At 29.8% G+C, this 21,602-nt stretch overlaps 1 protein-coding gene across 1 annotated transcript in view; it reads right to left on the reverse strand.

Annotated features, from left to right (window-relative positions):
- LOC107441633 (glutamate receptor ionotropic, NMDA 3A) overlaps positions 1–21,602 on the reverse strand; it is a 220,907-nt gene that overhangs the window by 82,398 nt on the left and 116,907 nt on the right. Inside the window, exon 2 of the mRNA XM_071183955.1 lies at positions 2,467–2,820. Coding sequence (XP_071040056.1) covers positions 2,467–2,820 — 354 coding nt within the window. The remainder of the gene's footprint in view (positions 1–2,466; positions 2,821–21,602) is intronic.

The following is a 21,602-nucleotide window of genomic DNA, read 5'->3' on the forward strand; positions in this document are numbered from 1 at the left end:
GAAGCAATTCATTCTAAAATTTGCTTGAGCAGTTTAAGGACGAACTTCTAAATGAGCATTCCACACATTCTGGAATGCTTGAGGAATTTCATATACTACTTCCTCTTAGGTATGTAAGCACTATTTCTGTCTTCTAAATGATTTGCTTTTTAAAAATTTTCAGGAGTTACATTCGAGATAATGTAACACTAGTTAATTTGTGTTATTTATGTCTGCTACATTTAAATACTATTATAGGTGAAAATTCCAAGGAACATTTCAGTTTAGTTTAAATTGTTAATTAGTGAAATCTGTAAATCCATAGTTCTGATTTTTACCTCTTCAAACCCTTGGGGATGTATGTAGACGTTTAAATTTTTATAATTATAACAATATAAAAGTAAGTATAATAGTAACTTATTCACGACAGAATTCCTCAACAAGAGAAATATTTTTTGTTTGTTTGGTAGCACTGATAATGTTATTTCAGATATATAGTAAAAGATATAAAATAAGCGTCAAGTAATTTTTCGGCAGTCAGTGCAATTAGATTATCTGAACAAATAATTAATATTTCATAAAAAAAATATCAGATGGATTAAATTTAAGTTTATTTGGGTAACACTTGAAATTTATAAAAAAGTTAATTTTTTGAGAAAAGTCTTTTGTTTCACATAAGGAATTTCAAAGTAAGCCTTTAAAGTGCGAAAAATAAAGATTAACGAAAACTGGGGGAAAAATGTGCATTCAGAAAAAAAAATGGATTACCCATACAACTTTCGAATTTTTGATGAGATTTTCATTCTGTAAAGTATTATGGAAATATCTAAAAAAAATCTTTTAAATTCTGTATAGCAGTTAACTGTAACTGTGGCGGAATATGCTAATTCTGACGCAAAAACGAAATTTTTTCTGAAGATTCTTTGCTTTTATATTCTATTCGATTTAGCTTGCAAAAATAAACCCTGAAATTATATTTTGTAAAATTCTGACAATTAACGGATATACAATGACAAATGAACATTTGGCTCAAAAAATGGAATGTCGCCAATTTTTTGCATTGATAGAAACAGATTTACGTAAAGCATCACTCTGGAATCGTGTTGCTTTTAAGCAATGCATTATGTTAACTTACTTATTCGTACAGAAAGGTAAATGAGACCCCAAATTTAAAAAGTAAATAAAAAGTGGTAGAAAGATTTTCAAAATTATTCATTAGGTAAACATGTCAACCTACACGGATAAGTAAATCTCACTCCAGAATGATAAAATAAATAAAAATAGGTGGTAATATTATCTTTCCTCACATAAAAACTAAGAAAAGAATTAATTTATTTTCTCTTTATCAGGCTGTTTGGTCTTGCCGTATCAAATATATCATTTCTGGAATTTATATGTTTTTTTTCTTCATTTAACTCGTACGTATACAAAAAAAAAACTTATAAAGTTTTGTTAGGTTTGATAGAACTATGCTTTTAAAGACAGAAATTAAACATAATAGACGCTTGCTTTCGTATCTGACTAGGAATCAATACGATTTAGCTCTTTCATTCAATAAATAAACAAACAAATAAGCAAACAAACAAATAAATAAATAAAGAAAGAAAACTGGCTATATAATTATTTCAGGGTTCACCTTGACCTCGTCGAAAAAATTGTGAACGATAGATAAGTAATCAATTATTTTTAAGTAATCAATTATTTTTAATCAATCAATTATCTACAATCATCGAATCATAAATTTTTAATAATTTAGTGTAGCTAACATAATTTAAGTTTACTTAATATACACATGAATTTCTTTCTGAGTGTACACATGTCGCGACGTTGGAAATACAGTACCGTAGTATCAAAAAAGAAGGTCAGAGGAGTGAATTGCCAATTGAACCTTATTAACTAACCAATTCGCATGAGAGAATTTTAGTTGAATGCAAAATCGTACTGAAGTCGGATGAGTCTAGTGCAGAAAAACTCAAAATAATACGATTTGAGCAAGAAGTTGCGCATAATGGGGACTTTTATTAACAAAACGGCAGCTGTCTAGGATAAATGGTATAAAATTTTTCATGAAGGGTGTTTATTAATATTGAATATAATCTGTTCAACTCAGGACAAATGAGCCTAGCGATCTCCAATGATCATTTTCGGTTTCTGATCAAATCTATAGAGGTGATCAAAGAGTTGCGACCAGTGACAACTGGGTAGTACCTACTTGAATTAAGAAATGTTGCAATCACCAATAATCTCTATAAATCGTGCTACTGTGTTCCTTTAGCATGACTTTACATTCACTTGAAAATGCTCTCATCAGAACTAGTTAATCAGTTATACGCGATCTCCATCGCATTCTTGTCAACTTTCTGAGTTGTTCGAATTACGAATGTAAATTTTAAGCTATCACATGCTCTCGGTTTTCATTCGAGCAACTCTCATACAAGTCCTGAAAAAAGATTAAATCGAACGAATAAATTGGAAAGTATTTCTTACTAGAATCCAAATCCATCTTCCGTTCAAGAGATTGGCTTTGTGGGCCTGCTGAAATATCCTCTCAGCGAGTTGCATTCCACATGCCACTAACACTACTCGAACGTCACTGCGGATGATATCAGCCACTGATTCGAACAGCTTGGTGTTGCTGAATCGCTGACTGAGTTGCAGCTGAAGATCGCTCTTGTGGACGTAGTTGCTGTTGTGAAGGGTGCGGGCGAAGGTTTCGTAGAAGGCTGACTCGTCTCTGAGGACAATGGCTCGTTTCCAGCCGTTGCTGTTGAGGAAGAGACCGGTGGCGTGAGCAAGATCTGCGGCACTTGGGTCCAGGCTCAGGTAATACGGGTTTATGACCTAAACATTCAAATAAAAAAAAGAGTTTAGCGAAATTGCATGTTCATAAATTGCACTGTTTTTAAAAATTCGAGAAACAAACCATTTTGGACAAATTGTATGATGTCTTTAAACAAAACCATTAAAAATGTATTGCAGATATAATGCCAATAGAGGTAATTAAAAAGTTTTTTTCCGGTTTTATTTTCATCTTAATAGATTAAATACAGCACTTAACATGCTGTTTATTTGGTACACCTGTTGCCTCCCGTGTAAGCAACTGATTAAATAAATTTTTTAAACTTAAGAGGAATCTTTAGAGAACTCCTCCTTCACTTACACTCCCACAAAACTCTTAATTTAATGGGCAACATCTTTTAATGAACACGATGATAACGTGATATGAAACGTAATTTTCACCGCTTTCAAATGCTGCGATTAAGGAGCAAACTGGAATTGCGTTTGGAAACGATAAACTTTTGTCGGAAATATGTATTTAAGGAAATGTATATTTTCATTTTTTCCCCTACCATAATACTTCTGAAACTGATTGTTGTCACTTACCCGGTTTAGGTTTTAAACATCTCAATAAGGAAATATCCTTAAACTTACTGTTACGAGTGGGTATAAGGAGATATAGAGTACGTAACCAGGAAATGATGACATAGACAAGGCATTTTCAAAATGTTGTCTGTGTGACGTTTTTATGTGGTTCACCACTGTTATCAAAAATAAACACCGCAACTATTAATCATATTTAGATCCTCCATTGAGATTTGCTGCCAAATTTTGAAAAGTTCTCGCACAAAATGCAAGATCAAAAAAGTAATAGTAATAATTTTAACACTTTCAATAAGCCTTTGCAAAAGAATGTGCTTCGTAAATAATAAGACTATTTTTTATATAAAAGGAAGTGTGCCAACAATTTCATACATATCATGATTTATTTTAATTTTACCACTTTTATAAATATATAAATAATCTAACGCAACAATAATATTCTTTTTTTTCTCATGTGGATTAGACCCAGTCCTATACTTTACAAGTATTTACTCTTTTGAGTGTATGTGGTCGTCAACGATTTGATAAGATATGTAGTGATTTTAGATATGTAAAGGTTTAGAATCTCTAATAAGTAACAGCTTTCATAGTTATTGAGTAACATTAATCAATTTCTAATTGTTAGCAGTATTTCATGTACTTCAAAAATATAAGACAAGCTTTTACATTTGCTCATAGTCTATATCCTTCAACTTATTCAACGCATGTACTGGATATCAGAAACTTTTTTTTCTTCCTTACAATTAGTCACTTTAAAATATTTCCACTCTGTCACCGGACGAGCATTCATAAAATCTTGTTTAATACTTCTCTGATTTTTCAGTAGATCACATTTTAGTTTATCAATAGTTTACAATGAAGTTTCAGTTTGTCAATAGACTTCTTCAAATTCTTTTCTTCATTAATAGTTAATCACACTTAACATCTTCTAGTTCATCAATAGACTCATTTAACGTATTTTAGTTTACCGCATTTAATATATCATTGATTGCTCCACCGGAATTAATACAAAACTTCTCGTCAAAATGTAAAATGCAAAAGTTAGTTTAATTAGTTTGTGAACAATTTTCAAACCTCTCGGGAACAAAATAAAATGTTAAGGTTTTTAAAATAATTAATACAAAACTTCTCGCCAAAAAGTAAAATGCAAAAGTTAATTAAATTAGTTTGTGAATAATTTTGAAACCTCACGGAAACAAAATAAAACACATAATTAAGCGATTCAATAATCGCCAATTAATAAACGCCAATAAGTTTTGTTAGCAATTGTTAAGTATAAAATAATATATCAATTTATTATGAAAGTATCAATTTTGATATTTACAGTGTTATTTCTGTCCTTTTCATTTTCAGACACAATATTAAGGTTTTTAAAATAATTTGCGCAATGCTACAAAATTTATCACCAAATTCAAAATTAGTTGGTTAGTTAAGTTAGTTAATATAATTCAAAATTAGTTAGTTTAAACTAATAAATTATTATTTCTTAGAATTTAATTTAATAATAGGAAGAATTGTTTTGAAACTGTTCCCAATATAATCTTAAAACTGTTAAAAAATAGCTCTTTTATGTAATCTTTAGATTGTTAAAGAATCTCATTTAATCAGTTTTATGAACATCTTTTTTAGAATTATATCTTTTCTTTTATTATGTTTGAAACTGTATGTGCTTCATTGTATAATAAGTTTAAAAAAAGAAAGAAAAAGAAATTTGTACGAATTGAACACTCAGCATAACATTGCGTTGATCTAAATATTTATTAACTCTAAGATAATTTTTTTATTTTAATAAAAATATAGCAAAACGCTTACAATTTTATCGAATAGTTTATCGAATAGTACTGAGAAGAAAAACGTAACGCATCTGTTAGATAACCAAATAGTAATTTTTCAGGATTGTTTTTTGAATATTGATATGCATGAATGAATAAATAAACAAAAGTTAACATTTAAAGCAATTAAAAATAAATCAATGAATGGAATGAAAAAATAAATAAATGGATCAGTAGCGAAAATATAACTAAAACCTCAGACCAAAAAAAGAAAAAAAAAGAATTTGTATTTAAACAAATACCGCTTTTACAAAATTGTCTCACTTTAGGAGAAATACTATTCCTTTTAGGAAAAGTATTCATTTTGGGAAACTTTTATCAACTATTATAAAGAAAATATTTTCAATTACTAAGTTCAAATTAGACCTTAATAAAAAATATTCTACGCCATTCCTTCATTAATATCATTACTAGCCTCCCTTCTCTTTATTTGGTGATTGCTATTCTTAGAAGGTTAATAACAGAAAGGAAAAATATATTTTCCCAGTCCCAACTAATTTTGCTTCGGGATTAGGAAATGATTGGACTCGATTTGAAAACGCAGACAAAAAAGAAAAGAAAAAAAGGAAAGATTTCTCAGAGAAAAAGATTTCATTTCTGATACAGACGAACTTGAGGCCACTGTATGGAAGTTAACTTATTTTTTCTTTCAACACTGGTGGAAAATGTTTATGGGGGCAAATTGGCAGCACTTTCATTTTCTACTAAAGTTCAGTGTGATTTTCTGTATCCCTCTATTTGGAACAATAACAAACAACAAAAACATCTTTTGTCATAAATATGTGAGAAAACTTTAGCATATTTTAGTGAAATTATTTAAAAATTTTATGATATGTTTCATTTTATATTCTTATAATTATTATTTTCGATACAATGTAAAAAAAAATATGTTTACAATTTCAGTGTTCAAATTTGCATATTTTTATAAATTTAATGATTTTTCAACGAATTTTTTGTATTACTTTTTCAACGACAGTTCCAAATAGGAACTTTTTGCTTACAATTGAAGAACTTGATAGAAAAAGGTTTTTATTGAAATGTTTGAAATTTTTTTCTATAGGATAAATCTTATTTTTTTTCGCATAATACTGCCGGGCATCGATTTAATTTTAGATAAGTCATTAGATTTAGAATGATTGAGTCGACTAGGACATTAAGTAAGTATTTTACAGTGTTTTTGTAGTGGAAGTAGTTTTCGAGTGCATTTGGCACTAAACGGTCGATCGAAACCTGAGAAATGCTTTTCTTCGAGTGCATATTAAAATGCAAAATGTGTGAACAAAATGTGTTCAAATGAGTGGTTCAGGCTTATAGTTCAGCTTTTGAAGGAGTTAAAGTTTTCTTTAAGGTTTTGCACTGAAGGTTTCACACACAAATTTAAATTAAAATTTTGTCTTGCTATCTCATATTGTAAACAAATCGAAGCTTAAATCTAAAAAGAATTCCAAAAGCATGAAAGTTTTAGAATAAAAAAAACTATTATCTATTACAAAAATTGCAAATCTATTCATTCTGAAAATAATTTTAAATAAGAAGTAATAAGCGCTATCATATACAATATTACCAATAATTTTACAACCAAGTCGTCAATTTGTATAGAACAGAACATTTACTTTCTTTACACTTTGAAGTAAAACCCAAAGAATTCTGTATAGTATAAGTTGTAGCTCTAAATTCTCAGAAACATTCTCAGAATAGCTTGAAATTTTATTCAGCATAATGATAGTTTAAGATAAATAAGGTATTTTTATATCAAGATTGCTCATAAATTATTTTATAAAAAAGTATCTGAGCGGAACACAGTAGAAAAGTTAACTTTTTTATATTTTAAGAGAAAATTCAAAGAAAGTGTGTAGATGGTGTTTAATTCTTAGAATCGTCTGTTCATAAACTGTATTATTCCTCACAAAAATTGCAAATATGTTTAGTTTAAAAATAATTCAAAATAAATAAACAACAACGTATCTTGGTTGTTCAAAATTGAATAGTTACTTTTGCATTCTTTCATAGAAAATGCTAAGATAATGCATTTCTAAAATCTAGGAATCGTTTGCTCAAATATTTTATTTAAGAAAAAATTGCAAACTTGCTTTTTTTAAAAATTGTCTTCAATAAATAAAACTAGCTTTCGCAAGAGGTTTTCTTGCGCTTTAGTAATTTCAATTTTAGCTATTTTCAAAAGATGTCTGCATATTATTCTCAAAGTACTCGATGTATTGAATTTTAGTGATAATTTAAAATCTATCCGGTAACTATTAAATCTCACAAACCACCATAAACATGAGTTCGGCATAGTTGCAGAATGGTATAGTTCGGCGTAGATCTGCATAGTTGCAAAATGGTATAGTTCGGCGTAGATTTGCATAGTTGCAGAATGGTATAGTTCGGCGTAGATCTGCATAATTGCAGAATGGTATAGTTCGGCGTAGATCTGCATAGTTGCAGAATGGTATAGTTCGGCGTAGATCTGCATAGTTGCAGAATGGTATAGTTCGGCGTAGATCTGCATAGTTGCAGAAGCAAAAATGCTAAAATTATTTCCATCTCTGTCGTAAGATAAGATAGACAACTCCTCTCAATAGTTCGTTACGTACCTTTCGAGCCATAACTTTAGCATCGAATAATATATATGCTATTGCTGAAAAAAAGCAAGCTCTGTCACCAATAATTAGCATGACAGTATGAGGCATCATAGCACCGTTTATGTTTAACATTTCTACAGTCGTTTTCAGAAAGGATCAGAAATAAATCCAAATAATTACTTTATAAATAAGTTTTTTTTTCTCGATAAGAATACGAAATTATTCTAAATAAATAATTAACGTATAACTAACTATTTAACACTACTTACAATTATTACTTAAGACTACCAAACAAAATGAATATAAATAAATAGTTAACGTGTAACTAATTATTTAACACTTCTTAAACTATCACTTAAGACAACTTAGCAAAATGAATCTGAATAAATACTTGACGTATCACTAATTATTTAACCTTGCTTAAATAATTACTTTAGACAACAAAATGAATTATTATAAATCATTATAGTGTTGCCAATTTAGATAGAGAAATATACGCGTTTTTAGTGTCAAGTAAAATAAATATATATATAGATAATCCATATCCAGATGGTTTGCAAATTACTTTGTAAAAAAGTATCGAAATTGAATACCTTGTGTACAGTTTTTTAATAGAATTCAAAGAATATGAGACAGCAGTTCCAAATTCTTTTATATAGATGGTAAAGGATAGTAAACCAGAAACGGAAAAATAAGAAAAGAAATTCTTTATTAACCGTGAGATTTTCCCTTCTCCTCGTTAATTCCGTTTAATTTATTTCGAAGCATTACGTAAATTTGCAAACTCTCAGCTCTATCACACAATTCCATCTTCCACCTGATTCAAAAAAATGTCTTTATGTGACAAAACATTCGATTACCGTTCTAAATGGTAGGGTAATTAATTACAAATTCGCTCAATCCTTTTTTTGAAAATAACATCTTTGAATTTTCTCTTGGATCATCAATCAATTTTGATGACTTGTTTCTCTCGCTTCTGTAAAATTCTTCGTCATTTAAAAAGATAACAACCGCCAACCATTTCTTTGTTTTAGCCCAAATGAATGAGGAGTTTTTCAGGAGTTTAATTCATCGTAAATTGGAATAAGTTTAACAGGTACTTAGAGTTGCAAGAGACTTCGTTGACTCGATTATTTTTGAAAAAAAAATTGCAATAAGTAGCAATAAGAAAATTATTTTACATTATACTTTATGATCGTTTCATATTGCGTTCTAGCATAAAAACAATGGTATAATCGAATATAAAGTTAATACTGCATATTTTAGTTTTAAAAGATGCATAATTTATTTTATAATAATTAATTTTATTATAAATTATCTACTATAGGCCGGTATGTTTCAGATATATAATATTCCAAATATGCCTGAAAATATTAGTATTAGTTTCCGCAATTAAATCGTTAAAAAAATTATAATTAATCTATTATATATAATTCTCTTACGTGGCTCCCAAATTTTGACTGTATTTCTTTTCCGCCGGTGGAAACGTTTGCTTTGTTTTGTTTACGTTTTGAAAACACCAAAGCATTCTGCCTTTTAATGATGTGTTTCTGATCTATTATATGTAATTCTCTTACGTGGCTCCCAAATTTTGACTGAAGTACTTTGTGCAGCTAAATAAGATTCTTTTCACAACACTTAAATATTTACTTTATTTTCTTCATATATCAGTCGGCAAAGAATTCTGTTATGTTAAAAAACATTTCGCTAAAAAAATAACGAATTCTAAAAGAAATAAAAATAAACAACTTAAAAAATAAAAATGATGTTGCCAGCCATAGAATTTATTGAAAGTTAACTTAGCAACATAAATCAAAATGACATAGAAGCGCGATTAGATCAAAATTATGATACCTGAGCGCTTGACGTAACAAATCCTTCAGTTCTATAAGTGTTGTATCGTCAAATGCCCAAATTAACAATTGTGTTTTTAAAGAAATTCTATAAAAAGTTTTAAATGAACAACCTACTTCTACAACTGCTTCTTGAAGAACTTGGTTCATTGATTAAAAATATTGTTTTAATTTTACAGTACTAACTTTACTTCTACTTTTATTATTGCTATGACCCTCTTTCATTACATTTCACAACTTCATGCTAAATTTGAGGACTTTAAGTTGTTTTGTGGTTGAATACTGATGTTTACATTGTGAATGTGTACATAAAAAATAATATTTAGAGGTTAAGAGTTGCCTCAGAAAAATTTGAATTGTTGAAATTGAATTTAACAATGGAAGCAATCGTTTTTGTGAAAAATTAAATTGTATTGTTGACATCAAAACTAAAAATATTGTGTTTCAATTTAACAATACTACGTTAATTTATACTTTAGAATTGCCTCGGAGAAATTTGAATTGTTAGAAATGACTTAAACAATAAGCTTTATTCTAACTGACAAATACTATATTATAATTTTAACTTTTTCTATGACTTTTTAACTTTTTAACTTAACTAATTTAACTTTTTCTATACTCATTTTCTTACTCTTTTCTTTGTTTTTTATACATTTTATATTTTTGTGATCAAATAAAGAACTTATAGTTGTTCTGCTTCTGAACACTGATGAAAACACAAAATTCCATATTATTAGGGTGGCGCCCTTCAGAGAATTAAAAATGCAAAATTATCTTCAATAAAGCCGATGCTTTACATCCGGCGTTCAGTAGCAGACTACTATTTCATATTGTTTTACAACACATGGTTTAGCCCTCTGGTGGGAAAGACTTTGAAACAAAACTTACAACAGTTACTTTTCTCAACAACTGAAATTTAGAATAGTGTGATTAAGAAAAATATGTGAACTGTTTACCATTTCAAATTAATATTGAAATGTACAGGTTTAGAATTTTCTACAGTGAAAAGTTTTCGGAACTTCAATATTCAAAAAAGTATACAAAAGCTAGACGTTAAGAACGTATCTATTGAGCGAGCAAAGCGAGCATTAGATTGCGAAGCAATCCGAAATGAACTGCGAAAGCAGTTCCGGGGGTTGACGAGCGCCAGCGAGCAGGGGGCGAAGCCTCCTAGTTTTAATTAAATACTCATCTTTAACTTAATATATCAAGATATACAAATTAGATATTTCGATAATTATGATTCGATATTTAGATTGTAAATAAAGTCATTACATGCTATAATTTCTAATAGGTCTGAAAAAGGCAAGGATTAAGAATTGCATAGGAACCAATGACTGGAAATAAGTTACTAAGAGCGATTTCCTGTATGAACTTTTTCGTCACGTGTCTGTTAATAGGTACTTTTATTTACCTAAATTATCTTAATTTCATGTTTTCTAATGATAAATGTCGAAAATGGCATTTAAATTGGTCCAGTATCAGAACTTTAATCATAGTTTTTAAAGATTTGGCGGCTAATTTGACAACGATTACTCAATAATAACTAGCTTGACTTTACGATTTAAAACCTCAAAGTGAACTAATTTAAATGATATTTTCAACAATAATAATAAGAAAACAGGAAATCAAGATAATTTAGGTAAATAAAAGTTCCTGTTTAAAGGAATACATAAAAGCAGTTCCTAATAGGGGAAACGCCCCTAGCGGAGCACGATGACATTTCCAGTTATGGGTACGCATGCAATTTTTAATTCTTATGATGTGCTTTACCTCTCTTAAAAGTTATGTATTATGTTCAGACTCACCCTATGTATAAAGTAAATACATTTAGAATAATTGTTAAAAATGCAGGGAATATTATACTTTTAAGAGGTCGTAAATTTATATATATGTGAAAAAGTAGCAAAGTTGATATGAAATTTAACAAAACACCAATGAAGAAGGTGCTGAAAAAATCAAAATCCATTGGAGATGAAAACAGAAAGGAGTTGAAAAGCGATAACCAAAAACACCAAGTTTCATCAGGCTATCGAACTGGTTTTAAAGCTTTTCTCACTAGTGATTGAACGTATTTGTCGATTTTAGATGTAAGGCTGCCAAAAAATAAGTTTGTAATAATAGTTTTTAATTTTAGCATTTAATAATCGTCTGAAAAAAAAAATTCGTGCATCATCTAAGAACTTACTCAAAATGAAAAAGAATCTCGAAATCAAACTTAAATCGCAATGTTAACTTCTATTTTTAAAAAAATTTATTTCAATCAGACGATTTTATTTTTCACATCTTTCTCTTTTTCTCTCTTTTCGACATAAAAGCGGGAACAATACACTTATTGGAAAATCTGGGGTATTTTGTCCCTTTTTTCGTCCATATTTATTCAAATACGCATGAAAACAGGAACTGGCTGTGAATGGGGGCAATATAAAAAAAAAAAGAAAATAAAAAAAGAAGGAAAAGAAGAGCGATCAATGGTTTTTGTTATCGTCCTGGAGCAATGTCAGATGCAGCTGACGGTGACACAGAATTGATTATACCTGACATACTGAAAACTGAAGTCACAGGGTATATGGAACATGTTAGTTTTATTCTCCGAAAATTTATAGTCATTGATTTTGGTGTTTGTGACGGAAAGTAGCAAGACAACTTTACGAGTTTTAAAACTTTTTTATTTCATTTTCTTTATATCTCTTTTTGCAGTTCAAACATTTCACATACGTGAAATTAAGAAACGTAAACATATTGACAATGTATGATTTCATACATAAACTTACATGTATTTAAATACACCAGTTGTTTGTAACTTTATGTACATTTAAAATTGACTTAAATTTTCAATCAATGAAATTATGTCTTTCTGTATACACCATAAAGAGATAATTGTCCTCTTACTGTTTCGTGCATTTTTATTGGACAGAAAAAAATCACGTGACGTGATTATCTATAAAGATCAAGAGATCTCTGATTTTTTTAAGACTGAAATTGATAAAAATTATGATGGTATTTACCTGAAAATTATTCATTTATTTGTAATTTAGTGGTATTTACCAGCAATGTTTATTTAATATCGATGCTTAATATTATTTTTTGTTATTATTATGTTTTGGATTTAAATTATTATTCAAAAATAAAGGACTCAAAAACAAAAGTGTTATTTCTTTATTATAAAGAAATAGCATCATTTGATTTTATTGTTTAAAATTTTATGAAAAAAAAATTTTGTTGCTGTTTTAAAAATGCAAAACGGTAAATAAGGGAAATTTATTTTCAAAAAGTTGAATTTAACTTAAGAACAAATTTTAAGTAAAGCTGTGCCCAGATAACCTATGCAATTGAGAAAATAAAAAAATGAAATTTCAAACGCTATGTTGAAAAGTAATTTTTCACACAATTGATAAAACATATAAAGAATAAGAATAGTAACCGAAATTTAAATAAGAATTTAAAAAATAAATGGCAATAGAGCAAAATTATTAGGTCTAAACTTTATCCTAATAGAAATAGAAACTAAAGCTATGTTAAAACGATAAAAAAATTAGTTCTTATCCATTTAGCGAAAGCGAATTCAGCTATTTTATTTACTTATTTTATATTTAAAAAAAATAGACGTTACTTAAAAAATAATTTAAAAGAAAAAGAAATAAAAACCAGTTTAATTCATTTGTGCATGGAGACTTTGTATTGGAGATTTTATCGCTTGCACCGCTGATGAAATAGAAAAGTACCAAAACTTTTTGAGTCTTTTAATTGAATTTTTTTAATTGTAATCATCAAGAAACAGAAATGATTGCAAAACAATCGTTGGAGATTGGGGAGCAAAGCGAGCAGGGGCTCAGCAGCCTAGTTGGTACACAATCATACATTTTGATACAAAAAACAATTTTTTTTTTTAAGAATGATTTCAAATAAAATGGCAGAAATCGGAAATTTATGCAGTCACTTAACCGTTCTTTCGAAACTTGGAATGATTTATACACACTTTACTTTCACAATTGAAAACTTTTTAAAATGCTTTGACTCCCGGTATAGAATATTTTTAGATTGCTATCGACTGACACTCGAGAAGTCTTTAAGAACTTTTCGAAAAGAAAAAAGAATTCCTCGAATCTGAAATTGATTCCATATTTTTTCTTACGAGTTTTGATAGACTAACTTCTAGTTTTTATTTTTCACTTACTTTTGGACTTTTCATTTTTTAAACATTATTTATATTGCATTTAAAGCAGCGGTTTTATATATATATATATATATATATATATATATATATATATATATATATATATATATATATATATATATATATATATATATTGTAATCTGGCAATTTTGTTGCGAAAATGCTTTAAATCATTCTTGAAAAATTTCCCGTTCATGTAAGTTCATTTGAATTCGCTACTCGCTTTATAGATTTCGTTTTTTGTTTTGTTCCATTTTTTCTTTACATTTTCTTTTTTCTTTTTACGTGATATTTTTACTTAATGTGTTCCATTTTATTTTGTTTCAAAAATGTTTTTTGAGTGTTCTTCACACTATTGTATTCGTATTTAGATATTTCAATATATTATATATACGGATTTTTTTACCGGATTCCTGGGATATATATATATATACATATATATATAAAACCGCTGCTTTAAATGCAATATATATATATTTTAAATGCAATATATATATATATATATATATATATATATATATATATATATATATATATATATATATATATATATATATATATATATATATATATATATATATTGTTTACTTTTTTTTCACAGCGTACAAACAACGTGTATTCATTTAGTTAAAAATAAACATTAATGTTTGTAAGACGGTTCGGAAGTATCTTTGCCATATAATATAAAGAAACAACATTTTCAGTTGGAAGCTTTTCATAAAAGGGAATAAAACTGGGAGAATAATCTAAGAAAAAGTTATAAATATGCTAGTAAACTCCTGGGATAAATAAATCATTTACTGGTCAATACCGTTATAGCTTTAATTTTATGCTTATGCCAAAAAAAAATTATCAGGAAATTCTTTGTTTATTAATCATTGCATTGTGTGATTAATCTGACTAAAGAAAATACAGGAAAAGTAAGTTAAAATGATCTCTTTATGGCCGATAGTGGTATCAATGAAAAATATTTATTATATATTTCTGAAAAATAAAAACTGTAAAAGATTTTCTTAATAAACAAGACATGTCTAAAAATCCTTATCTTAAAAGCAAAGCGAGTAAAAAATGCATCCTAGCGTACATTCACGTAGCGGCAAGTATATATACATAGTTAAAAAGAACATTTTTCTTTCGAATTTAAGCCGCTTAAACTATGATCTTTTTAATTCTCGAAAGAAAGTGCTTCGAAAACAACCTGTCCGAGAAATTTGAGAGAAGGTGAGAGGCAAATCAAACTGGTTTTGACGTTCTTGTTTTTCATTACTTACATATTAATTTTCAACATTTTTTAACCCCACATTTTCACTTCATTTTTTTACAAATATTATTCAATATACTTCAACAAATATACTTCATTTTTTAAAAAAATATATTGCAGGGTTGCGATTACGCAACAACCTATATAATCATATACTTCTTCTGTTAGGAGAAGTGATGAAACTTCTGCTAAATTTTATCGACTATGAGCCTATTCCTTTACGTTTCTTCGATCTGAAATCAATTAGGGTATATCTTTTTACTTGTGATTTGTAGAATTCGAAACATAGTTCTTGATGGCTACCTAATAGAGATGGTAAATAGAGATCTCGTTTCCAATAGCCGTCAAATGGAAACGGCGGAGTACTACATTAAACGGCTCTGGCTCGTAATCTTCTGTCTAAATCGTCGGCCTTTTCGCCCAACTAATGACTGATTAAATTCCACTGACGACGTTTGGGCGGTCTCTGCTTCGATAGGCTAATAGAATGGATTAGAGTCACGTGACGTGAAATGAACTCATGACAAATGTGGCTCGTCTCTCAGGAATGCTGCTGGGTTACAAATCGAATACGTTTGCTGTTACTTAAGTTCAGACAGAACATAAAACGTAGTTATTTTCACAAATAGTTAGGGTTAATAAATAGGATTGTTTTGGATGATTACATCCGACAATCAATTACAAACACCGAATTCAACCAATCAATTACAAACACGAAAACACTTAATATTAAAATAACTGCATTTTTGTTAAACAAAAATTTTCGCGGCAGGCACTGAACATTCGTTTTTCACCTAGGAAACGGCAGGAAGTGTTGCTCATTTAACATTACCCGGTGGGCACCTGTGAAACTAAGTCACGGAGGAGAGTAACATTACCACACCACACTGCCACAGATATCCGTTTCTAGGTTGGGCCACAATCACAAATCACGCAACAGAGAACAACACACCGAGAGAAACATCCATGCCCTAAGTGGGATTCGTACCCGGAGACATTGGCTTCACAGTCAGGCACGCTGATCGGCCAGCTGGCAGCCAAATTTGTTTTAAAAAATTTTGTTAAATAAATAATCCCAAGAAACTGAAGAGGAGAGACATTACTTGATTAAAAAAAACTTCATTGCTTTAAAAAATAAACAGATTAGTAATGAAAGTCGACGCTTTTCAAGATCTCAAAAATAGATGCCCATGCTCAAGACCTGTCAGACGTAAATGAGAAAAAGACGTAAATGAGAATTTGAAATATAAAGCATAAAATTACCATCGAAAATTGGAGGATTAAGGTGAGAAACAGAACTAGAAAAACAGCAGTAGCCGATAATGAAACAAAAACAAAGATGAAAAAAATAGAACGAGAAACGCCACTGTGGCCGAGAGGAGCGAATCCGGGTAAAATGGATTTCCACTCGCTATTCTCCATAGAATAGCGTGGGGGAGAGAATCAGCAAATAATACGAGAATCACCATTCATATGGAAGAAACAATATTGTATTGTTTCCTTCATATGAATGCTAATTTGCCTCTCACGACCGCAATGGTTTTTCTTGTTTTGTTTTTCAAGTTTTTTTTTTGTTTCACTCTGGACTACTGTGGTTTTTCTAGTTTTGCTTCTCACCTTTATCTTGTCCCGCAGTGGACTGATCGTTAAGACACTGTTTCCAGCAGATCACCGAAGTCAAGTATCACTGGCTGGGGTTAGTGGGTGACCACTTTGATTAGTCTGCGTAGGGACCGAGGGTGTGCGGTATTGGTCCTCGTTAAACTTTTCTACCGTAAAGTGCTCGACTTCGCATACAGGTCGTCGGGCTACCAAAGCGGGGGTGCCATCCCCTCTGCAGAGGATCAAAATTGTGATGACATGTCTTCGGATCATCCTCAGGGATGCTTCCCAGACTGTCGCCAATAGCCCATTGTGCAGTTCTAGTACGACGTAAATGAACTACAACAACTCACCTTTATTTTCTATTCTCCCAACTTAACGTTTTATGTTTCAAATCACTTTTGTTTCTTTTCATCTACGTCGAGAGAATCACCAGGCGTGAGAATGGGTGCCTATTTCTGAAGGCTTGAAACATGTCGACTTTTATTTTCCATCTTCATATTTTTGAAACTTTATTCTGTCCGAGTTTAAGTAGCTATAAACCTTTTCGATTTGTAGATTCATATTATTTATTGTGTGGGTTTTGAAATAAGATATTGCGTAGGAAGAATATTTGAATAAGAAATTTTGAAATAAATTTTATATGGAAAACTTACATCTTATTTCATTACTTAGTATATGAATCTACAAGTTAAACTGATAATATACATAAGATGTTGTTATTTCATCATAACTTATACTTTAGTTTGGTTTCTGAAATAAAAATGGATGATTACATCTTTTTTAAGAACTATTAATTATAAAATTCTACAAATCAAGAACGTTAACGGTTGTTTAAGCTCGGACATGTTAAGCTATTAATCCTTGTTATTTTCACAAATAGGCATGCATTTATAGTTTGGGTTTTGAAGTAAGATGTTATGGCTGGTAATATTTGATTTCAAAAACCAAAATATATAATTTAAATGAATCTATAAATAGAACATGTTTGGTACTATTTAAAGCCAAGTAGGATTATGAAATGTTATTCTTTTTTTTTTTACAATAAGCTATGCATTTATGGTTTGTTTTTACCAAGATGTTATGGATGATGAATGTTGCAGTGTGATCAGCGAATTGTAATGTTTCAACATCACACTTATCTCAATTTCCTAAATGTAACGGTTTTTTCTTTTCTTAACTTGTTTATTCTCTTACCTTAAATTAAATTCTATCAGTAATTTCGTAACTCAGTTTATTATTTTCATCGTAGTTGTGTTTCAACATTTAATTGATGAATTTATTATTTTTATTTTAAGGCATCGATGTATTCAGGCTAGCCGTCGGAGGTTACTTTTTGCCGGCTAGTGGCACAGCGAAAATTCATCAGTGTCTAAGCCCCAAATGGTATCTGGAGGCGTATATGGTATCCAGAGAGAATGGTATCTAGAGAGAATAATACGCCCATTTCTGTATTTGATTGGTGCTTTATTTATTTTATTTTCCACTTTAATAATTGAATTTCACTTTGTCATGGAGAATATATAAAGATATACATTAAAAATAAAACTTTATTTATGGTTTGCGTAATCGACGTTTATTGTTTTATTTTCAAATTTATTATGAATCTCAAACGAGCGTTCAAACTTATACGAGGAAAAAGGGAAACACTAATCAATTTTTATTACTTTATATCTCTGAATTTGCCAAAACATAAATGGAATTTTAGAGAAACGATTTCAATGTTCTATTTCGTCCAAAGATCTAAATCTTATAAAAAAATATTACTGAAAACCAACGGTAAAGTTAAATTATGTTTACAAATTTAGTCCTAAATAGACTTGTAAATTTATTTCAACAGTAAAATAGTACTCACTGCACATTATTTATATTATGCGGGCATTATACTTTTGTAATCTTAGTAGTAGTATACTTTATTTACGTCATAGAGCTGCACAATGGGCTATTTACGACTGTCTGGGGAACATCCCTGAAGTCCTGCTGTCATAATTTTGATCCTCTTCAAAGGAAATAGGCTCCGGGAATTTTTATTAGCCTGAAGCGTGACGTCTACGTGCATTAACACGTGAAGTCTAGAACTTTACGGTAAAGCAATTTAATGAGGACCGATACCTTGGATCCTTCGCAGGAAGTAGTCATCTACTAGCTTACTAATCGCTGCTAGTGATGTTTGACTTCTGTGATCTACTTGGAACCCTATCTTATGATCAGCCCACTGTCGGACAAAGATCATCTTAGAAAAATATAAATTTGAATTTTGTTCAGCTCTACACTGCAGTATTCATTGAAATGAAAATGAAATTCCGCAGAAATCTCTTACTATGTCTGAAGTAATTGTTAATTTAATGATTAAAACGAAGATGAAAATTATAACGGATTTAGAATTCTAATTAAGTTTGTAAATTTTTTTTCAGCAATAAAATGGCATCTGCATTTAATAAATTTTTGTTTTTTTTTGACCTAAGGAAAAATGTAAATATAGTGCGCAAAACAATAAACGGACCATCCTGAACAACTTTTGATCTAATGATCAAATCTTCACGTTCTAGGACTTAATCTTACTGCTACGAGGGGGTGATTTCAAATATGCTAATTAATTAGTGCAGACGATATTTTAAGTTACGAAATGGCACAAAAATGTACTTTCCTTGAATAAATATACATTTTCCCTCTCGACACATTTGAAATTCTGACACTCGAAATATAAGGCGTAGCTGAAATCTGGGAAATATGATCTCGATAGTTTGATCACAGAGTTTGAGTCCTGAGAAATCGAAACACGATTATTTTAAAAGCACGACTATTTTAGATTTCTTGGACCGGTACTTATAGATTTCGCACAGATTTTGTATTTTGTCGTGTAAAATTACATTCTTTAGGTAGGTACTTTATTTACGTCTCACTAGAGCTGCACAATAGGCTATTGGCGACGGTCTGGGAAACATCCCTGAGGATGATCCGAAGACATGCCATCGCAATTTGTGATCCTCTTGCAAAGGGGATGACTCCTCTGCTTTGGTAGCCCGAAGACCTGTGCGTGCAGTCGAGTATTTTATGGTAGAATAGTTTAACGAGGACAGATACCACGTCCCCTCGGTCCCTACGCAGGCTGGTCAAAGTGGTCACCCATCCGATTACTGACCGTAGCCAGTAATGCTTGCCTTCGGTGATCTGCTGGGAACCGCGTCTTTATAATCAGTCCACGACGGGACTACATTCTTTAAAATTATGCAAAAAAACATTAGCATTAAGGGGTCTTTGGGCTGCTCGCCTGATTTCTATATTTTCAGATTGCGGTCACCCCCTATGTTTTGGAATATCATATTTTGTAATCCTATATTTCAGAAATCCGAATCCATCGAAAAAAATATATGTTTATTCAGAAATTATATTTCAAGTCACCCCCTCAAACCATTAAGATTGAGTCATAGAATGTAAAGATGTGATCATTAGCTCAAAAGTTTTGAATCATAGAATGTAAAGATCCTATCATTAGATCAAAAGCTTTGAGTCATAGAATGTAAAGATCCGATCATTAGATCAAAGGTTTTGAGTCATAGAATGTAAAGATCCTATCATTAGATCAAAAGTTATTCAGAGTTGCCCGTTTATTTTTTGCGCACTGTACACCTTTTGTTTTGCTTTCATTGTATTCAACGAAATGTTAAGAAAATGGTGCAAAAACATTCTTGATGTTCGATTACTTTTGAAGATGATTCAAATATTGCAGTCTAAATCGTAAATTCCACTTTAAATTAAATCAATACTTACAGATTTAATAGCATTTAAGCTTGCAATTTCTTTTAGTATAAGACGGTATTCTAAGACTTATTTTACGCATACATTTATTAAGTTTCTTTATATTTTGTTTATAGAGTATCTAAGGAAAAACACAAATTTATCTTTTGTTTTGCTTTGCATCGCTGTATTTACCAAGTGTGAAGAAAATGGCGCAGAAACGTTTTTGATGTTCTATTACTTTCAAAGAAGATCTAAATCTTACGGAAAATGTCTGGAATCCGGTTGAAAGAAATATTTTTTATGACTGAAATTTGAAGAGACAAAATTCAATTGCCGCATCAGGAAGGGAAGATGGCGACAAGTGAGAAAAATAAAAAGCAAAGAAAAACTGATTTTAAAGTGTATTTGAGTTATCATGCTATTTTATGGCTAAGAAAGAAAAGAATTTATAACTTTCTTTCTCTTAAATTTATGCTAGAACTTGCAACACATCCCTTGTACCCTTTTAACCATAAATAGCGCATAACACACTAAAAAGAATTTTATTCTATAAGATGAAATATTAGGTAATTTAGCTCTAAATATGTAGCATTATCATGTAATTTTTAAAACTGTTATTCCTATTATTTATTTATCCGAAATCAAATGAATTGAAATGGTTGCGAAAAAAAGTACTAGCATTATTAAAAAGAGAATTAATGTGTTTATCAACATATTATAATATCGCATAAATCAGCATCACATTATCATTTCATTTATTAACTCGAAACCAAGCACAGGATGAATTGAAAAATATTTAAAAAAAGTAGTAATATTGAAAAAAAGATGATGAATTTTTTAAATCATGAAAATATTTCTAATTTAGTTTTAAATATGGAGTATTATCATTTTATTTGTAAGACTGTTATAAATTTTATTATAGTCATAGGGTAAGCTAACCAGTGAAGGAACACTTAAGCTTCGCTTGCCTTTTAAAAAATCATATTAATTTCAAAATTCGTAATTTTAGCTAAATGACAGTGTTAACATATTTGTTACTAGTTGCAAATTATGTAAAAAAATTGTAGAGAACTTACATAATATTGTTTTAAAGTTTTGGAGGTTCAAATAACAAGTAGTAAGAAGACCAAGTGAAGGAACAGCTCTTACCAGTGAATGAACACCCAGTAAAGGAACATTTAATTTTTGTTATTT

The sequence above is a fragment of the Parasteatoda tepidariorum genome, chromosome 3 (assembly GCF_982258835.1).
Source record: "Parasteatoda tepidariorum strain Cologne lab strain chromosome 3, Ptep-v5.0, whole genome shotgun sequence".
Lineage (NCBI taxonomy): Eukaryota > Metazoa > Arthropoda > Arachnida > Araneae > Theridiidae > Parasteatoda > Parasteatoda tepidariorum.